Here is a 15,853-nt window from a genome sequence, read left to right on the forward strand (position 1 = left end):
GAGTTAATTAAGAAGATCTTTTGGTAGGAATTATTATAATAATGTTTCTCCTACCTTCAAATAAAATTCAATATACAAACAACTTTAATTTAGATGATTATCTTATTGCCAATGTTGCTATAAAGCAAAAAGAAAATTATACTTATTAGTAAAAGAGAAATAAGCCATATTCATCCAGCAAATATTCACCAGAGCTTGCTTCTGTCACTCTTACCGTTAGATCACATAATCGCCATGTTTCCTACTCATGTTCTTCTTCACTCTCTTTGATGCTTTCCTGATACCTTAGATCACTCATTTCTATAGGTAGTAATTTTCATAGAATTAACATGTAATACAAGGTCTTACCTTTGCTTTCAGGCATTATTTGCAAAGTATTTCATATGAAATAGTTACAAAGAAAGGTCAGAAAAGAAAAGTAGGGAGAAACAAAGTATTCCATGAATTATCAGATATCAATGGTGCTACTCACACCCTTTGATCCAGTAATTTCCACACAAGAATCAATCATAAACTCAAGCAATGACTTTGTTCTCAGTGTAACTATATGAAGATGGTAATATAGTAAAATAGCAAAATTTATAAAACAACCGAAATGTCCAACAATAAAGTGATTAGAAATAAAGTATGGTAGAATATTATTCTGTTGTTAAAAATGGTATCCTCAAATATTTTGAAAAGCAAGGCAAAACAAATTTATAAGTAGCATAATCCTACTTTTGGAATATATATATATATATATATATATTCAGGGGAAAAAAAGACTAAATGTAAATACACCAAAATGCTCTCAGGAATTTTCATTCAATGGTGGGGATAGTAGGTGATTTTAATCTTTCCCTTTGTTCTCCTGTGTACTTTCCAAATTCTCTATAATGAATATATACTACTTTCTTAAACAGATAAATAATAAGTACTATTCAAAATATAAATGTCAAAAATAAATATCATTATTTTGTGAAAAAAGTATAAAGTGTTCTACGCAGTTCTGTACTTTAGACCTCTGCAAGTCTCCTCTCGCAGAGAAAAAAAGGAAGCAAGTCACACTTGGCATTAGAGCACTCTCAAATCTCAGTTAACAAGGCAGGAAACGACCCTACCTTGTTGTAGTATTTCAGGACTCCTCTGTAGATATAGGCACGCACACTCTGAGGATAAATTTTGATGGCCTCATTACAATTCAAAATTGCTTTGGAGTATCTGCCTTTTAAACCATAGAAGGCTACTCGGCTTAAATATGCCTTTTCAGAGAAAGAGCAGAGGAAAGCAAGAATGGAAATTTTAGTAAAAGCGTCAATTCCCCCAACATCCTGAATAGTTTGAACAAATCCATGCCATCCCAAGGAAGATATAAAATATAGCCTTTTTCCCCAACTTTCTTTTAATTGAAAATATTTCAAATATATAGATAGATTGGAAAAAATAGTACAATGAAGATCATATGACCACCATCTAGATTCATTAATTATTATTTTGTAATACTTTTTGTATCTATTTTTTTCTGAATTATTTGAAAATAAGTTGTAGACATCATAATACTTCACCCCCAGTCTTTCCATTATGCAAACATTCTCCTACATAAGCACACTACCGCTACATATCTAAGAAAATTAATAGTTATTTCCCTAAAATCATCTAATATTTAGTCCATATTCAAATTTCATAGGCTTTTAAAATCAAGATCCAATTTAGTTTCATCTATTGAGTTTTGTGTTGTCTCTACAGTCTCTTAAAAGGCAGGAATAAATGTGATAGCAAAACAAGAAGAAAATAAAATTAATAACAGTATATAAAATTCTAATTATTTCTAGGTATAGTAAAATCCTAACAATACCTACAAACATCACAATTCAGAAAGCACCTTTACATATAAAATATCACTGTTGGAAATAAAACTTTTAGTTCAAAGGGAAATACAGATATATGGATTATCAAAACACAGTTGGCTAAAAATTAGGTATAAGCAACTGATTCTTGCTAACTAATAACAATGATATATAAAGGCTTGAATAGTTTTAGCAAATTTAACACAGTCTCCAAATCACTGTTGTTCATTTAAATACCTGGTAATGTTTTGGATTGATGGTAATTGCACGATTAAAATCCAGGACCGAGCCATCCTTGTGAAGTTTTACTTTACAAAGCCCACGTTGATAAAAGCCTTCTGCAAAGTCAGGATTTGCTTTCACAGCTTTTGTAAAACAATCAAAAGCCTAGGAAAGTATATTATTAAAAAGAAAATCATTTAGTGAGTAGAATATATTAACTTAAAATGTTAATAAATTTCAGTGTATAACAATTATTTAAAAGTTTTCACTTATTTTTGGTCCTTTTAAATACATTTTCTCAGTGAAATTTGTGGAGAAGACAAAGGTAATATAAACAAGTCAGGTTTATTACTATAATTTACAGGTTTCTTTACTCCTAAACTGATGTCTACATAATCCATGTTGTTAGATAATAATACTTTTGGAGGTGTAGTTTTAATTGTTATTCTTCATATTGTGTTACTTCAAAGAAATCACAGACACTACATTTATTTTCTATGAAGGCCCAAGAACCATAGCAGATACATAGTTATGACATTTCTGAACAATGGAACTCTAAAATTTTCCCCAACATTGTAAAGCAAATGTTGGCTTGCTTTGGTCCAAAAGGGCTAAAAACACAGAAAATATTTATAATTAATTTGATATTTATTGGAATTTCCTAATGTAACAACTCATCAAGTGTAACTCTTCTTCAAGTTTATGGAGATTCAAATATCAAACACCGCCCACCCCCACAGAGACTGGAATGGTGTGTGTGTGTGTGTGTGTGTGTGTGTGTGTGTATGTGTGTAGAGAGATTGAGTTATGGAATATCCAACATTAGCCACTGTAAAATATCAATTATATTACTTACTTATCACATCATTGACAACTTTAAAATGGAGAATTATGCAAAACAGCCAAATGTTGGATTAATACAAAGTAACTAAGTCAACTGGCTTTCAATGAATCTGACCATCCTAATAACCAGTTTCAATCTGATATGAATTGTTCAGTTGTCAATAAGAGAAACTGGTGTCCTACTCATGTTCCAGTTATTCTACATTACTCTGAAGCACTTAATTTAAAGTACTTAACAATTTAACAAGTAAATTCATGTTAATGTGATGAAAATATTCCACTATAATAATTTCTTACAGTTAGATTTATTGTTTTGGTGGGAAACACACATTAGTCTTTGGAATACTGTTGACAAACCAGTATCAAATAAAATGTATTGAGTAAATAAAATGATATAGCAGGTATTACAGGGTGTAGACTGATTGTAATAACCCAACCTTTATAAGAAACTTCGGTCTAGTCAATCACTGTATAGGTAGCCTTCAGAAACAGAACTGCATGCAAGCAATCAATTTCTAAAATTACAAATAACTGGGGCACCTGGGTGGCTTAGTCGGTTGAGCGTCCGACTTTCGCTTAGGTCATGATCTCGCGGTTCGTGGGTTCAAGCCCCGTGTCGGGCTCTGTGCTGACTGCCAGCCCAGAGCCTGGAGCCTATTTCGGAGTCTGTGTCTCCCTCTCTCTCTGACCCTCCCCTGCTCACGCTGTCTCTCTCTCTCTCTCTCTCTCTCTCCTAGAAATAAATTAAAAAAAAAAATCACAAATAACCTAGCTCCTAAATACACAAAATACCATTTGTACGTTGTCTTCCTCCATGTAACAAAGACCCAGGTTATACAGACAGTCTGCTGAAGCTGCTACGGCATTTGGTCCTTTATCAGAATGAGAAAAGATATCCAACGCCTTTTTAAATATTCTCATAGCTTCCTAGAATGATTTAAAAACAAAACACACACACACACACGGAAAGGAATGTTTCTTTCTAATATTTATTTAACATGACAGCCTTAAACATTAAAAGGAATTCTAAGCACACAGCCCTACTCTCATGTCACATGCCTGGAAAGACACCAGCCTTGTCGGTGCACCACCAGCTTAGGACCCAGGCGGGGAGTCTGATGGCAGGGAATCCCACACCAACGTGTCTCTCCTACAATCTGTTCCTTAAGCAGACTTATAGATGTGCACTTCTGCAACTATAATTTCTAAATTCTTAAGGCTATTTTCTTGTAGTATAAAATCAGCTTAAATTTGTAGACTAGTTTATGACCAGTTTTTTAGCGATTATCCTGAAAGAAATACTGGACAGTATTAGTAAAAGATTTCCAATGATAATATGTGATGTGGTTTTAATCAAACTTTATTTTGTCCTGTGGTGCTCTTAATGGGAATCCACTGGCACCAGAAAATAAACTAACATAAAATAATCACCCACTTAGGGGCACCTGGTTGGCTCAGTCAGTTAAGTGTCTGACTCCTGATTTCAGCTCAGGTCATGATCTCATATATCATGGGTTTGAGCCCCACATCAGGCTCTGCACTGTCAGCATGGATTCTGTGTGTGTGTGTGTGTGTGTGTGTGTGTGTCCCTCCCTCCCTCCCTCTCTCTCTCACTCCCTCTCAAAATGAATAAACTTGAAAATAAATCACCCATTTAAACTAGTCAAAATAGTTGAAATTTGTTAATGAAAAAAATTCAATTTTCCAGATAGAAATTACTTTTTATAATTAGCTAATAGATATATCTATATCTATATGGAAATACAAATACCTGTGATTCTTTAGACCATTTTCTTAATTATATTAAATTACTAAATAAACAATGAGATTTAGCTTGGATATGCTAAATGTCCTTTGTGCCCCCCACTTAAAGCATCTACTTCACATAAAACCTCCTCATTCTCAGCACATGATCTTGCCATAGAAAAAATACATCACCTTCTTTCTCCATTTCCCTCCGTTTTATTTTTCAATGCATCTATATATTCTTTCATTTCCATCTTTTTTCTCTTCTGTCTTTAAATGGTTTCTTTTCTTCTCCTTTTCAGAGCTAATTCCTCAAGCTGTGTCCTTGACCCCTACTCCTTCTACTCTGCCTGAACACAAGTTATTTCCTTCCTCTTCTGGATCACTGCCCTTTCACTGTGACTTTGAGTCCATAAAGTCTTCCATTCCATTTAAGTTAAAGGAAACACATCTTCACTTCCTCCTGCTTCCTCTCATAGCTAGCTGATGTCCTACCTGTCTCTTCACTATGAAAAGACTCCTGGAGAAGGTCTAGAGGGGCTCCCAAGTAAGGCACATTTACATTCTAAAAATAGTACTGCAGCTGTTGTGAGGATAAAAGCTCATAAGAGTGCAACACTGATGGTATCATTCTAGCAAAATAAAAATATGTTCTGGATTAAGATAATGACCATAGAAATGAAGAAAGGAAATAGAACTGAGAGATATTTAGAAAGAATCAAGAGAACATCACTGTTGATTGGATAGAAGAAGGCAATCAAAGGTAACTCCAGATTTCTATAGAGCAATAAGTGGGGGGGAGGAGGTTAAAGTAAATGTAAGAGGGGCGCCTGGGTGGCTCAGTCAGTGAAGCATCTGACTTCGGCTAAGGTAAGGATCTAACAGCTCATGAGTCTGGGCCCTGCACTGGGCTCTGCAGACAGCTCAGAGTCCAGAGCCTACTTCAGATTCTGCCTCCGTCTCTCTCTGCCCTTGCCCCATTTGCACACTATCTCTCTCTCTCCCCTTCTCTCTCAAATATAAATGAAAATTTTAAAAATTTTAAAAAAGTAAATGTCAGAATATTCCCAAATCAAGTTCAATACCATAAAGGTGTCAATTCACCCTAAAATAGTCTAGAGATTTAATGCAATTCAGTGAAAATTGTGACAGAGTTTTTAATGGATCTTAACAAGCTAAATTTAAGATTTATATAGAGAATAAAGGAATAATACAGGGAGGGGCCAAGATGGTGGAGCAGCATGGAAGTTCTTGGTTTGTCTCATGCCTGAAATACAGCTAGATCAGCACCAAACCATTTTTGACACCTAGAAAATTGATCTGAGGATTAACACTACAATCTGCATAACTTGGTCCTAGAACTCAGCAGGTATGTGGTACAGAGAGGTGAACATGGGGAGAGAGAATTCGCAGAGGGTAGGGAACTGTTTTTGTGGGGAGAGGACAGAAAAAGAGGGGGGGAGAGCAGGAAAAGCACTCACCTGGAAGTAGCTGTGGAGAGAGATGGAGTGGAAACACCCACAAGGGACTAAACAAGAAAGGGAGAAAGGAGAAAGAAGAGGGTTTCAAAGCCATTAGGACTCTATAAAACAGTGGAGAACATAGTCAGAATTCCACATTGCTATATCTGCTGGTGCTCTAGTGGGAAAGGCGAATCCCCAGGATTCACAGTGAGGTCCAAGAGGTCTGTAGACCACGTGGGAGAAGTAGTTCCGCTGCTAGGAGGGCATTTAGCAGAGGCTATATGGCCTCCCCAAAGGTAAGTTCCCCCCAGAACCTGGAGAACAGCCACATTTGCTGGTATTAAAATGAAGATGCCAGGGTGCAGTGAAACCTAGCACCAGCTGTGTTATGATTTACCATAATCTTTGAACCTCTGCAGCTGCACAGTCGCATGAACTTTTCTGGGGCAAGTGGCCACTTGGCCACAATCTCTGAACCTCTACAACAGTGGGATTGCAAGAACATTCCCAGTGGGGGGCAAGGGGAACAAGCCAGCATCTGGCCATTGCCCAGTGAGACCTTCCCCAGAAGGTTGGAGGGGGTCCAAACCACAGGGCTCTCAGAAACACAGCCCCATAAGAGACATAATTCAGGAGGGAGATGCTACCCGGCAGGCTGATGGCTTGGACACTGAGAGTGTAGAAACAGGAGAGGACAGAAGTGAGAGACAAAGGAACAGTGCTTGACTGCCACTCAGGTAGAGCACAGAGTTCTGATGCTAGAGACTGGAAAGCTGGGTGATGTCTTTTTCACCTCTCTCACGCATGCACATGCATGCACATGTGTACCCCACCAATCCATCCCAGTAAGCTAAGCAGTGCCACCTACTGGAGAATGGAGCCATTACACCAAGCCCAGTCCAACTGCACCAACCAAGTTCAGGCCCTAGAGGACCACCACAAGTTCTTTCCACCTGCTTAGTGTACACAATATAAAGTGCTTCCTACTTTGAATTCTAGGGGAAACTGTATGTAATTTCATTCCGATTTCATTCTGTTGGGTGGTCCATCTATTTGTCCTTTGATTTTTGTTTTTCTTTTGTTTTTCTTTTCTTATTCTTGGATACAGAAAGAGACAATTTCATTTTTATTTTCCGGGTTTTTAAAATTTTTAATGCTTTTTACTATATTTTTTATTTTATTTTAAAAAATTTTTTAAATGTTTCATTTATTTCTGAGAGAGAGAGTGAGGCAGCGTGAGCAGAGGAGGGTTAAAGAGAAAGGGAGACACAGAGTTGGAAGCAGGTTCCAGGCTCTGAGCTGTCAGCACAGAGAGCCTGACGCGGGACACGAACCAACGAACCATGAGATCATGACCCGAGCTGAAGTTGGACGCCTAGCTGACTGAGCCACCCAGGAGCCCCTATATATATTTTTATTTTTTATAAAATTTTAAATTCTATTTTACTTTCGTTTCATTTTATACTATTTTATTGTATAATTTATTTTAAATTTTAAATGTTTTCTTTTTTCCTCTTTTCTTTTCTTTCCCTTTTTTCTCTATCAAGCTTCGTTCAACAACCAAACCAAAACACACCTAGGCTTTAGCTTCCATTACTTGATTTTTTTGTGTGTGTGTTAGTTTTCAATTTTTAATTTTAATTGTTAATTTTAATCTTTCTTCTTCCTCCAAAATGACAAAGTGAAGAAATTCACCCCAAAAGAAAGAACAGGAAGTTGGGGCACCTGTGTGGCTAGATGGTTACATGTCTGACTTTGGCTCAGGTCATGATCTCACAGTTCACGGGTTTGATCCCTGCATCTGGCTCTGTGCTGACAGCTCAGAGCTTGGAGCCTACTCTGGACTCTGTCTCCCTCTTTCTCTGCCCCTCCCCTGCTCTTGGTCTGTTTCTCTCTCTCTCAAAAATAAATAAGTGTTGAAAAAAAAATTTTAAACAAAAAACAAAGAAAGAACAGGAAGAAATGACAGCTAGGGAGTTAACACAGATATAAGCAAGATGTCTGACCTAGAATTTGGAATCACAGTAATAAGAATACTAGCTTAGTTTGAAAAAAGCATAGAATCCTTTTTTTGTGGAAATAAGAGGTGAAATCTAGTCAGGACAAAATTTTAAATGCTATAACTGAGATGCAATCTTAAATGAATGCTACGTGGCAAGGATAGATGAAACAGAGCAACAAATCAGTGATATAGAAGACAAAATCATGGAGAATAATGACGCAGAAAAAAAGAGGAAAACTAAGGCAAAAGAGCACAATACAAGAATCAGAGAACTCAGTGACTTATTAAAAAGGAGTAACATCCAAATCACAGAAGCCCCAGAAGATGAAAAGAGAGAAAAAAGAGGAGAAGGTTTATGCAAGCAAATCATAGCAGAAAGTTTTCCTAACCTGGGGAAAAACACAGACATCAAAATCCAAGAAGCACAGAAAACTCCCAATAGATTCAACAAAAACCAACCATTAACAAGGTATATATCATAGTCAAATAACAAAATACACATACAAGGAAAGAATTATGAAAGCAGCAAGGGGAAAAATAGTCCTTAATCTATATGGGAAGACAGATCAAGTTTGCAACAGACCTATTCACAGAAAATTGGCAGGCCAGGAAGGAGTGGCAGGATGTATTTAACGTACTAAATCAAGAAAATATGTGACCAAGAATTCTTTATCCAGCAATGCTGTTATTCAAAATAGGAGAGATAAAAAGTTTCCCAGACAAACAAAACTAAAGGAATTCATGACCACTAAACCATCCCTGCAAGAAATTTTAAGAGGGACTCTCTGATAGGAGAAAAGATGAAACAAAACAAAAAAAGACCAAAACCGAAAAAGACCAGAGAACACCACCAGAAACTCCAACTCTACAGGCAACACAATAGCAGTAAATTTATATCTTTCAGTACTTACTCTAAATGAACTAAACACTCCAATCAAAAGACAGAGGGTATCAGAATGGATACAAAAACAAGATCCACCTATATGCTGCTTACAAGAGACCCATTTTAGGCTTAAAGATAATTTCAGATTGTAGGTAAAGGGATGGAGAACTATCAATCATGTTAATGGTCACCAAAAGAAAGCCAGAGTAGCCATACTTATATCAGACAATCTGGATTTTAAAATAAAAACTGTAACAAGAGATGAAGGGGCCTATTCATCAAGAATATCTAAAAATTGTAAACATTTATGTCCCTAGTGTGAAGACCCAAATATATAAATAAATTAATCACAAACATAAAGAAACTCATTGATAATAAGCATTTGACAAAATATAGCATCCCATTCCTGATAAGAATCCTCAAGATAGTAGAGATTGAAAGGTCATACCTCAAGATAATAAAAACTATATACAAAAGACCCACTGCTAATATCGTCTTCAATGGGGGAAAACTAGAGCTTTCCCCTTAAGGTCAGGAACATGACAGATATCCACTCTCACCACTGTTATTCAACATAGTATTGGAAGTCCTAGCCTCAGCAATCAGATAACACAAAGAAATGAAAGGCATCCAAATCAGCAAGGAAGAAGTCAAATTTTCACTTTTCGCAGACACGATACCTTATATGAAAAACTCAAAAAGATTCCACCATAAAACTCCTAGAACTGATCCATGAATTCAGCAAAGTTACAGGATATAAAATCAATGCTCAGATTTCGGTTACATTTTTATACACCAATAATGAAGCAGCAGAAAAATAAATCAATAAATAGATCCCATTTACAACTGCACCAAAAACCCTAAAATACCTAGAAATAAACCTAACCAAAGAGGTGAAAAATCTACGCTGAAAACTATAAAAAGCTTATGAAAGAAACTGAAGAAGACACACAAAAAAAGGAAAACTATTCCATGTTCATGGATTGGAAGAACAAATATTGTTAAAATGTTAATACTACACAAAGCAATCTACATATTCAATGCAATCCCATCAAAATAACACCAGCAATCTTGATAGAGCTAGAAAAAAAATCCTAAGTTTTTTATGGAACCGGAAAATACCCCAAACAGCCAAAGCAATCCTGAAAAAGAAAACCAGAGCTGGAGGCATCACAATCCCGGACTTCTACATGTATTACAAAGCTGTAATCATCAAAACAGCATGGTATTGGCACAAAAACAGACACCTAGATCAATGGAACAGAATAGAGAACCCAGAAATGGACCCACAAATGTATGGCCAACTCGTCTTTGACAGAGCAGGAAAGCATATCCAATGGAATAAAGACAGTCTCTTTAGCAAATGGTGATGGGAAAACTGGACAAACCACATGCAGAAGAATGAACCTGGACCACTTTCTTACACTGTACACAAAAATAAACTCAAAATGAATGAAAGACCTAAATGTAAGATAGGAAGCAACCAAAATCCCATAGAAGAAAGCAGGCAAAAAACCTCTTTTACCTCAGCTATAGCAACTTCTTACGCAACATGTCTCCAGAGACAAGGGAAATAAAAGCTAAAATGAACTATTGAGACCTTATCAATATAAAAACCTTGTGCATGGCAACATAAACATCAGCAAAACTAAAAGGCAACTGAAGGAATGGGAGAAGATATTTGCAAATGACATATTAGATAAAGGGTTAGTATCTAAAATCTATAAAGAACTTATCCAGCTCAACACCTGAAAAACAATCTGTTGAAGAAATGGGCAAAAGATATGAATAGACACTTTTCCAAAGGAGACATCCAGATGGCTAATAGACACATGAAAAAATACTGATCACTTATCATCAAGGAAATACAAATCAAAACCACAATGAGATACCACTTCACAACAGTCAGAATGGTTAACATTAACAACTCAGGCAATGACAGATACTGGTGAGGATGCAGAGAAAGAGGCACCCCTTAGCACTACTGGTAGGAATGCAAACTGGTGCAGCTGCTCTGGAAATAATATGGAGATTCCTCAAAAAGTTAAAAATAGAAGTAACCTATGAACCAGTAATTGCACTACTAGGTATTTATCAAAAGGATACAGGTATGCTATTTTGAAGGGAGACATGCACCCCAATGTTTATAGCAGTGCTATCTACAATAGCCAAAGGATGTAAAGAGCCCAAATGTCCATCAAAAGATGAATGGATAATGAAGATGTAGTATATATGCATACAATGAGTATTACTTGGCAATCAAACAGAACGAAATCTTGCCATTTGCAACCATGTGGACGGAAAAAAAAGTGTATTATGCTAAGCGAAATTAGAGAAATACAAATATCATATAACTTCACTCATATGTGAAATTTAAGATACAAAACATGAACATAAGGGAAGGAAAGCAAAAATAATATAAAAAGAGGGAGGGGGACAAAACATAAGAGGCTGTTAAATATAGAGAACAACAATCTGAGGGTTGCTGGAGAGGTTGGGGGTAGGGAGATGGGCTAAATGGGCGAGGGGCATTAAGGAAGACATTTCCTGGGGTGAGCACTGGGTGTTACATGAAGGGCCAGATTCTACTCTTGAAATCATTATTGCACTATATGCTAACTAACTTGGATGTAAATTTAAAAAATAATAATAATATAAAATAATAAATAAAATAAAATAGAAGAATAAAAGCCCAAGAATAACCAGTAATTTCTGAGAAAAGAATTATGCATAGGGACTAGCTCTACCAGATATCAAGAATTACAATAAAACTAAAGTAATTAAGACATTGTACTATTGGGCCAAGGATAGAAAAACTGACCAAAAGAAGAGAATAGAGAGCCAAAATCAGATCCACACATGCATGAAAACTTATGATAGACATACCACTTCAGATCTTTAGGTTAAGAGAACATTCCAATAAATGATACTAGAACATTTGAATATCCCTATAAGGAAAATTTAAACATTGCCACTATCTCACACTCAAAGAAATCAATTTAAGTTAGAGTAAGCTCTTTTATAGAAAAAGCAAAACTTAAACTTTTAGAAGAAAATACGGAAGAATATCTGTATGACCTTGGGAAAGGGAAAAACTTCTTAAACAAGAATTTTAAAAGTCACAACATAAAACAAAAAATAGATATATTCTACTCCATTAAAATTAAGAACCTCTGTAAAACCAGCCATAAATTACAAGAAGATACACAGCATACATGACAACCAACCAAGGATTAATCTACAGAACTTAATTTTTAATGCTTAAAGTCAATAGGAACAAGACAAACAAAAAATATGTGCAGAAAATTGACAGAACAGGAAATATGAGTGATTGACAAACATACAAGATGTTCAATCTGTGCTCAAAGAAATGTGAATTAAGACCACAATGAGGCATTAGTTTTTATCTGCTAAATTGACAAAAATAAAACCTGACAACCAATTACAGGAGAGGACAGAGATCAACAGGAACATTCATACATGACAGGTAAGAGCATAAATTGGTACAGCTTTATGTACAATGTCTCATTTTCTTGAAAGCTACATATTCAAATTCTATACCTTCCAGCAATTCCATTCATAGGAATATATCCCGGAAAACTACTCCACATGTTAACAGAAAACATGTAAAGGAATATTTATAACAGGTCCAGGCTTAAAAGGAAAAATAAATAAATAAAAAGAAATAACCCCAATGTTAATTAACCCAAGAAACAATAAATAAATGTTATAATCTAGTTTTGCAAAAAACTATGTATGCTGTCATGCTAAGCACAATACAAAAATTCTATTAATAGGTTTAATAAATGTTACATAAGACTTTTCACCTTGTTTCTCTTGGCTTTCATTTGGGCTTTTGCTAATAGAGTGTACATGGTGATCTCAGGCCTGTTCAAAGTGATCCCATCCAAGACCTGAATGGCCTTGTCATGGTTTTCACAAAATGAATAAATGAGCGCTTGCTGTATAGGACTCAACTCGATGAGACCTAAAAGGAAAATAAAGTTTAACAATACCCTTGGCAAGTAACTAGGATTTAGAATATAATTATTTTCAGGTAGTAAAGCAATTTAATAATTTATCTTTGTAATATGAATAAATCAATGTAACACTAAAATCTATTTACTACCAACAAACAATAAGACATTCCAATTACAAACAACAACAAAAAGAAAAAAATAAAAGTATAAACCCTGGCATCCCCTATAATAATATCTCAGAAAAGCCATTTCATCATGATCCATTCACTAGTTGATTTCATACATGTGAAACTGAAGATTTAAATTCTTAAAATCTATCTCTGATTAAGTATGCCTACCATGTTATCCATACTTGCCTATTAAAAACAGTATAAGCATTGTAGGAGATATTTATTTTAAAACTTAAGATAATTATAATCTTTTATTAATTATATTTACCTCTATTCATTTCCGCCACTTGATAAATAGTAAATTTTGCAAGATCATAACATTTCATCATAAGAAGATATTGTCCTCTGAAAGAAATAATACTTTTTAATTCTAAGTAGTTAAAAGTAATTTTTCTAAAAAAAATTCTTATAATTAGCTACTTAAAATTTTACAATTACAATACCTTTACTCATACTTATATATGTATGATGAAAACAATGTAAAAATTATAAACATTTTATGTAGTCTAAATAGACCAATTAGTATGCAGATGTGATGAGAAAACAATTTAGGAAAAGTGAAGCTGAAAGATAAATACTCAAATCTTTTTCCAATTATTTATATTTTAAATGTTATACTCTGAACCCACACCTACCATCATACTGAGTGGTGTAAAACTAAAACTTTCTTCTTCTAAGATCAGAAATAAGACAAGAATGCCCATTCTTGCCACTTTTATTCAACATAAAAGCCCTAGCCACAGCAGACAAGAAAAAGAAATCAAATTAGAAAAAAAAAAAAGAAGTGAAACTCCTACAATTTGAAGATGATATGATACTGTATAATCTATATAGTATCTATATATATAGTAAACCTTAAAGACTCCAAAAAAAATAACTATGATAACTAATAAATAAATTCATTAAAGTTGTAGGATACAAAATTAATATACAAAAATCTGTTATGTTCCTATACACTAATAATGATCTATCAGAAAGAGAAATGTTTTAATCCCATCTACAATTGCTTCAAAACGAATCAAATTCCTAAAAGCAAATTTAACCAAGGCGGTGAAATGAAAGATCTGTACTCTGAAACTTATAAGACATTGATAAAAGAAAAAGATGACACAAATAAATAGAAAGATATTCAGTGATTATAGATGGAAAAATTAGTATTATTAAAATGTCTATATAACCAAGGTACAATCAATCCATATCAAAATGCCAATGACTATTTTCATAAAACTAGAACAAAAATCCTAAAATTTGCATGAAAGCACAAAAGACCTCAAATAGCTAAAGCAATCGTGAGAAAGAACAAAGCTGGAAGTATCATGCTCCCTGATTTCAAATTATACTAAAAAGCTATAGTCATCAAAACAGTATGGCACTGGGATGAAACAGACAACATAGATAATATAGTCAATGGTATTATAGGTAGCTACAATTGTGATAAGCATAGAACAATGTATAAAGTTATTGAATCACAATGTTGCACATCTGAAACTCATGTATCATATGTGTCAACTATATTTCAACTTAAAAAAAAAGATGTGGTATATGTGTGCAATGGAATATTACTCAGCCATAAAAAGGTACAAAATCTTGTCATTTGTGACAACATGGATAGAGCTAAAAAATATTATACTAAGTGAAATAAGTCATATAAAGAAAGAAAAATACTCTATGATTTCACTTACATGTGGACTCTAAAAACAAAATGAGGGGCACCTGGGTGGCTCAGTCAACGAAACTTCTGACTTCAATTCATGATCTCTCTCTGTGCTGAAAGCTCAGAGCTTGGAGTCTGCTTTGGATTCTGTGTCTCCCTTTCTCTCTACCCCTCCCCAGCTCACTCTCTCTCTCTCTCAAATTAAATAAACATTTTAAAAAACAAACAAAAAATGAATAAGCAAACAAAACAAAAATACAGACTCATAAATACAGAGAACAATCTGGTCACCAGACGGAAGGGGGTTGACGGGGAGGGTTGAAATAGGTAAAGGAGATGAAGAAGTAGAAATTTCCAGTTATAAAATCAGTAAGTCACGGGGATAAAAAGTACAGCTTAGAGAATATAGTCAATGATATTATAATAACTTTGTATGGTGATAGATGGTAATTAGACTTATGTTGACCTTTTTGTAACATATAAATTAGGAATCACTATTGTATACTTATACTAGTGTACACCTGAAGCTAATATAATATTGTATGCTACCTATACTTTAACAAAAGTAAATAAATAAAACAAAATGTTATATTCCATTGCTAAGAAATTATTAAAAGACACAGTTCAAAGAACATAAAAAGAGGTAAGTATTTGCATAAATTAAAATGTGGTTCAACACTTAAAAGACAAAGCAAATCCTTATCAGAAAGCATTGTTCCAGTATATTTTTCTATGTTTATAAGTCAATTTACCATGTTAATGATTTATCAATACATTTTTGGTAGTGACAACTCATAACTTGCAATGGGTCCTATTATAGCATGCTCTACTGCATTTGAAATACAATTCAATGTGTCTTTTTTTTTTTTTCCACTGAATTAACTGAGGTTTATACTTGGTACCTCTGAACACCATCAAACTATTCAAAATATGTTACCTTACTTTAATGAGATATGTGATAATTATATAACCAGTAATCTAAGGAGGCCTCAAAGAATTTAAATACTAAACTGTTGTCTGGGTTTTACTGTTTATTTATTTTGAGAGAGGGAGTATGCATGTGG

General features: G+C 34.5%; 1 protein-coding gene across 1 annotated transcript in view; it reads right to left on the reverse strand.

Annotated features, from left to right (window-relative positions):
* The window catches only part of TTC6 (tetratricopeptide repeat domain 6), a 184,353-nt gene that overhangs the window by 29,459 nt on the left and 139,041 nt on the right, over positions 1-15,853 (reverse strand). Inside the window, exons 21-25 of the mRNA XM_077769243.1 lie at positions 13,404-13,480; positions 12,813-12,973; positions 3,684-3,818; positions 2,064-2,213; positions 1,101-1,241 (exon numbers count right to left, since the gene is read on the reverse strand). Coding sequence (XP_077625369.1) covers positions 1,101-1,241; positions 2,064-2,213; positions 3,684-3,818; positions 12,813-12,973; positions 13,404-13,480 — 664 coding nt within the window. The remainder of the gene's footprint in view (positions 1-1,100; positions 1,242-2,063; positions 2,214-3,683; positions 3,819-12,812; positions 12,974-13,403; positions 13,481-15,853) is intronic.

The sequence above is a fragment of the Crocuta crocuta genome, unplaced genomic scaffold, assembly GCF_008692635.1.
Source record: "Crocuta crocuta isolate KB4526 unplaced genomic scaffold, BGI_CrCroc_1.0 scaffold65, whole genome shotgun sequence".
Classification (NCBI taxonomy): Eukaryota; Metazoa; Chordata; class Mammalia; order Carnivora; family Hyaenidae; genus Crocuta; species Crocuta crocuta.